Consider the following 6,547-nt stretch of genomic DNA (forward strand, 5'->3'; position numbering starts at 1 on the left):
ATGAAATCCACTTGTTTAAAACACGAGTAATTTTTCTAGATAGTCACTCATGTTTGGAAAATTACCTAGTAATATTACTCTTGTTTGTTTTATGACTACAATATCACCCAACTTTACATATTTTCAAAATATACTTGACACAAAATAAATAAAAAATCTCTTTCCTAATGGGATGCCACGTCACATTATTTAATTTTTATTAATAATAAAAAAAAATAAACTTCTTAAAACACCCATATGTTATACTCCATTCAGCAAAAAAAAATCTAAATTATTTATCATTTTTAGTTGTTTACTTTAGCATAGTAAGAGATAGAATTTTTTTTCTACTATTACATTTAGCATTAATTATTTAGTCTAAATCATTTCTCAAATCATTCATTCTTTAATTTCTTAAAGAATATGTCAAGTGCACACTATTAATGGGGTGTCATGTCATATTATTTCTTATTTTTTAATAATAATTTTTTTCCTTTTTCCTTTAAACTACGCTTGTTATAATTACTTTAGTTCTAGAATCTCTCTATAGAGGAAATTTAGTTTCTACTCCTTCTGTTCATCTTTACTTGTTCAGTATTAATTTGACACATCACTTAAGAAAGAGGAAATACATAAAATCCCCCTCAAACTTGTCCGCAAAACTCACTTTAGCACTATAACTTTACGGACGTTTAAGTACCCCTTAAAAACTTTCAAGTGAATTAAATACCACTTTAATGGCAGACGTGGCAAATAAAAAAGTTCTAGGCGCGTAAATAGCATGAAATTTAAAAAGAAAATAAGTGGATCCCACTTTGTCTTCATTCAACGCCTGTTTCATCTCCTTTCTCTCAAATTGTTTAGCTCTCTCTATTTCCGCTATGGCCGGACCTCCAGAAAACAATCTTGATGGCAATCACAGACCAACATGAAGGACCTCGCTGCCACTCCCTTCATCACTGCTCCGCAAAGAGACTAGGTGTCGTGAAACCATCAGATATTGCCAAAAAATTTCACCACGCCACTGAACTGGACAAAACGCCGGGCATACCTTTATCTTGGATTTCTTCCATTCTTCCTATTTTCTTTTTTGTCTTTTTATGTGTTTTCGTTTTTTCGGCAACCATGGTAAAAGGTCTGAAAACCTTCAGAGCTATCAATTTTGAGCCTAATATAACAACCATGACTCATGTAATTGTCGTTGAAGCAGTCGCCGATAGTTGCCATTGAAGCACTAGCAACTCTTGTTCAATGATGATAATATATGTATCGCTCCTTTTTTCCTCTGTTTTACATAATATTTGTTAAATTATTAGAAATCATGTTGTGTGTTAGTTTTCTACCCTAGGGAACTTTAATTTTAGTATTATAATGGAGAAGATGGAACAATAAAGAAGATGAGTGAAGAGGGAAAATGAGGACAAAAAGTAATATGGAAGAAATAAAAAGAAATGAAAACTAAATACAAAAAATGACATGGAAAAAAAAAAGAAATGAAAACTAAATTATTTCACTGTGTCACTGATGTGGCGCACGTGTATATCACCTCCCAACCGTGAAACTGGTATAATATATATAAGGTGGTATTTAATTCACTTGAAAAAAAATTAAGGGGGTATTTAAAGGTCCGTAAAGTCATAGTGCTAAAGTGAGTTTTGCAGACAAGTTTGAGGGGGATTTTATGTATTTTACTATATTAATCTCTGAATATAATAAATTTAAGATTTAAAAAAAATGCATTGACAAATGACTATAACTAATAATAAGAGTGAATTATGAATTAAGTAAGAAATTATCTCTTGATTTTCTAATGTAAACAAGTAAAAATGAATAATTAAAATAGACAAAGAGAATAATTGCTAGGAAAAAAAGTCCGTAAAATGAGTTAGTTGATATAATACTCTTGATTTTTTATGAATACATGAAAATTGTTCTCTAATGTTACTTTTTTTTTCTTTTTTTTTCACTTTTACTTGTTTTTAATGTTCACCTTACACATTCTTTAAGAACTTAAAGAAAGAATAATTTGAAACATGATTTAGAATAAATAATTAATGTTAACCGTAATAACAGAAAATAAATATGATTGTTTAAAAATGTTCACTTTGCACTATGTAATTTTTCTTTTTTACCAAGTATAACATGTGGATTGTTAAAAAAAAATAATTAAATGTATTATTAATAAAAAGGGAATAATGTGATACGACATCCATTAGGAGAGAGGAGAATTTTTTTTGTTTCAAGTATATTTTGAGAAAAATATATATAGTTGGATCACATTATAGTGTCTTAAAACAAACAAAATGATACTACTAGGTAATTTCTCAAACATGGGTGACTATATAGGAAAATTACTCTTTAAACCACTTTCTAAGAAAATATTTTCCAAAAAATATATATTTTTCCTTCTACCAAACACACAAGTGAATTTAATTTGACTCTTTCAAGATGGCTAAACCACTGGACTCTTAACGGTAGGGATTGGGGCATGGCGGGGTAAGTTTAAGCCTATGCTGAGCGGGGCGTATTTAAAATTGTGCAGGGCCAGAGGAATGGATGACGATTGAAGTGAGTTTTTTTAAAACTAATGCAAGGCGAAGCGAATTACAGATATATATAATTGTATGTAGATTCAAACTTAATTTTAACTTTTTACATATTTTTTTTTTAAACAAGCATTTTAATTAATGATTGATTAAATCATGAATCAAAGATGGGGATCTATTATCCACTACATAGCATGAGTCATAGAACCCGAAGTCTGAGCTAACTTATCACTCATTATTTATTAAAAATGGGTGCATTCTTATATACTTCACAGTTCGTACAATAATTTTTATAGAGAGAACTAATATGAATTCATCGCACTCGGAAAATGTCAAATTGTCAAAACAAAAATGAGCACGAAACCCAAATCAAAAAAATACTTACAGGAGAAAGGTACCAAATATGCAATTTCCTCTAAATTCATAGCCCCCCATTTCAAGGCACCAAGCTTAAATGATGTATACTTTCCCTAGTGTAAAGTGATAATGCATTTACAATTAAGAAAGACAAGTGTCGTATAGCATATAGATCGATATATTATTTGAGGATTTCCTATGTACAACAAACTCCACGCCATAATTAGAGTACGATGCCATATTTCAAGTTTCCAACAACTTCAGAAGCTAGTTATACCTACAGAGCGATTGATGACTTATGGGCAATGTCATAAACAGAGATGAGGATCTCCGCACCAATCAGTATAATAATAAGCCATTCAAGGAAATCTGACTTCCTATTTTGAAGAATTTCTTGAAGGAATCGTATATTATGCTGCACACAAATATCAAAATGTTAACTACTGCATTTACTCGTATGAAGAAATTCAACAGTTTTTTATCTTTTATAAAAGGAGAGCTGCAAACACGGTACACGTCAGGGTAAGGAAAAAAATGACATTTAAAGAACCTCTAGTCTTGGTTTAAGGCAAATAATCAGTAAAAAGAATAATTTAGAACCAAATAGGGCGTATTGACTATAGAGAATTCATGTAACTGAACCAATCTTTGTTTGGAATTTGAAGCTTCATTGATTGATTAAGAATGGAATACCATACCTCAACAAATTTCAGCTTAAAGTCGAGGCTTGCGAATCTTTGAGTCAACTCAAATTCATCTCTCAGATATTCCCAAATTTGAGCATATTTTGCATCCTTCCATGCAATATCCGATCTGAAAACAAAAGAAACTTCCATATGATACCAAACACAGAGCAAAGAAAGTGTTACCTACCAAGAAAACTACCGTCCATGTAAAACCGAGTGTTGCCTTAAAATGAATTCACGCAACGTCAAACAGAAATTATCAATAATTCCAAGAAAGACATGTTTTTTTTTTAAAAAAAAATGATGATGGTACGAGGGCCAGCTTGCGCGTACCTCATTTATGTAATAGGTATCTGCAACATCCCACTAAGACATCAAATACTAGATAACTCTATCTACCAAAATTTCAAAGACCAAATAACTCCATCTACCAAGACTTCAAATACCAACTGGCTTCACTCAATCCACCAAGGCTTAGGCATACAAGAAGAAATCACCTATTTTTTGCCACTGCTTGGACTTACACCCCTAGTCTAGTTTGCACCCTCTTTATTGTCCACTAATACGCCACACCCTTGGCTGCTAAGGGTATTCTAAAATGAATTACTAAGACTAGGCATGCTTATTTACCTATGTGTATATATATATGTGTGTGTATATATATATATATATAGTTTTTAAAATGTTTATACTTGATACTATGATCTTTTCTCTCTGCAGCAATCAAACTGGATCAACTAAAATTGGGAAAGTTATAGTTGTAAGAAAGGTCAATTCTACACTTAAAATCAATATCTTGAAATGTCACTCTGAAATTCATGATATAACCATATTCAAAAGGATTCAACTATAAAATCAAATTGGGAAACTATTCAAGAAGAGAGGCCTCTCACAGATGATGAATTGTTGTTGCAAAAGGCCAATTTGACCATAGATTTTGAAGAGGTAGCAAAAAAGGAAGAAATTGACTGGAAGCAGAGGTCTAAAGTCCAATGGTTAAAGCATGGGGATAAGAACACAATTTTTCCACAGAACTGCAACTTCTCACAAGAGATTCAACTGCATGGAGGCAATTAGAAGTGGATGGTACTACTATCCAGTATCTAGATAGTATCAAGGAGGTTGTGCAAAACTACTACAAAGATCTATTTTTGAGAAAGAAAACTACTACAAAGATCTATGCCTGAAAATTGGAGACCTAATTTTATAGACTCCATGAGTCTTCAAGGAGTACTGATGAGGAACAGATCTGGCTGCAGAGAGCCTTTGAGGAGGAAGAGATACTAGAGTGTTTGAATATATGTGCTATGGAGAAATCACCTGTATCAGATAGCTTCCCAATGGTGTTTTTCTAGAATTTCTGGAATCTACTGAAGGAATATATTACCAAGACCATCCAACATTTTCATTCAAACCAGGTCTTTGAGAAGAGCTTCAATGCAACGTTCATTGCTCTGACCCCAAAGAAGCCTGGAGCCTCGGAGCTAAAAAACTTCAAACCTATTAGCCTGGTTGGGGATGTAACACAAGATTATTGGCACAGAGGCAAAAGAAAGGATAGATAAAATGGCCAACAAACATCAGATGGCATTCATTAAAGATAGACAAATAATGGATGGAGCATCATAGCCAGTGAATGCATAGACTCAAGATTGAAGAGTGGGGTCCCAGGCATAATGTGTAAATTGGATATTCAAAAAGCTTATGACCATGTGAATTGGGGCTTTCTTACTGAATATTCTCAGGAAAATGGGGTTTGGAGGCAGATGGGTGAAGTGGATAGAATACTGCATTAAAATAGTCAGGTTCTCTGTGCTTGTGAATGAAGAACTTGTTGGTTTTTTTGCATCAAAAAGGGGTTTGAGACAGGGTGATCCCATCTCTCCTTTCCTGTTCATTCTGTCAATGGAAGGTTTTGATAGCATGATGAGAATAGCAGCTCAAAAAAAGATGGATCAGAGGGTCCAAAGTTGGGGACAGTGTAGGGAGAGAGATGGAAGTTGGTCATCTGTTGTATGTAGATGACACCATATTTTTTTGTAAACCAGTGGCTGAATTGCTAAGCTATATTAGAGTGATCCTTGTCTTGTTTGAAGCTGTAGCAGGGTTGAAAGTTAACTGTTAACTGGGGGAAGAGCAGTTTAATCTCAGTGAATGAGGTTCACCAGATTCAAGATAAGGCCAGCATCCTGGGATGCAAAAGAGAGCATTTACCCTTCAACTTATTTGGGTTGCCCCTGGGAAGCAAACATGTCTTTAGAGATTTGGGAGAGCGTCTTGGAAAGAACAGAACAGAAATTCTCCAAATGGAAGGTTCAGTACTTGTCCTTAGGTGGTAGACTGATCCAAATCAATTGGCTCAGTACTTGTCCTCAAGTGGTAGACTGATCCTAATCAATTCTGTCCTAGATGCATTACCCACTTATGTGATGTCCCTATTCCCAATTTCCAATTCCATCAAGTTGTGAAGAAACTTAATAGTTTAGAAGAGATTTTCTTAGGCATGGAAACAAAGAAGGGAAGGGTTACTGGCTTGTTAACTGGAAAACAGTAATGCTGAATAAAGGAAGAGGAGGATTGGGGGTCGGAAATCTCAGATTGCAGAATGAGGGCATCTGATCCTTATGGTATGGGAGTTCGGAGAACAATCAGAGGCCACTGATGGAAACCAATCTTAGCTTTAAGATAGGCAATAGAAACAACACGAAATTTTGACACGATGGATGGATTGATCAATCACCATACAAAGAGAAATTTCCAGATTTTTTTCAGATATGTGGTAACACTGAGGCCAGAGTAAGTGAGTGCTGGTCAGTACAGGATTATAACATCTCGTTCAGACGAACGCTAAATGATTGGGTGATTGACAGAGTGGCCTCATTACTTGGAAAGCTAGGAGGAAGCAACATTGTCACAATAGAGGCAGATAGGGTGCTGTGGAGCGGCCAGAGGGGGGGGGGGGGGGGGGGGGCCTCCCTC

General features: G+C 34.4%; 1 protein-coding gene across 1 annotated transcript in view; it reads right to left on the reverse strand.

Annotated features, from left to right (window-relative positions):
* Window positions 1–2,828: 2,828 nt before the first annotated feature.
* LOC102578930 (sporulation protein RMD1) overlaps window positions 2,829–6,547 on the reverse strand; it is a 10,113-nt gene continuing 6,394 nt past the window's right edge. Inside the window, exons 6-7 of the mRNA XM_006340478.2 lie at window positions 3,581–3,695; window positions 2,829–3,297 (exon numbers count right to left, since the gene is read on the reverse strand). Coding sequence (XP_006340540.1) covers window positions 3,160–3,297; window positions 3,581–3,695 — 253 coding nt within the window. The 3' untranslated portion in view covers window positions 2,829–3,159. The remainder of the gene's footprint in view (window positions 3,298–3,580; window positions 3,696–6,547) is intronic.

Source organism: Solanum tuberosum, unplaced genomic scaffold, assembly GCF_000226075.1.
Source record: "Solanum tuberosum cultivar DM 1-3 516 R44 unplaced genomic scaffold, SolTub_3.0 scf00019, whole genome shotgun sequence".
Taxonomy (NCBI): Eukaryota; Viridiplantae; Streptophyta; class Magnoliopsida; order Solanales; family Solanaceae; genus Solanum; species Solanum tuberosum.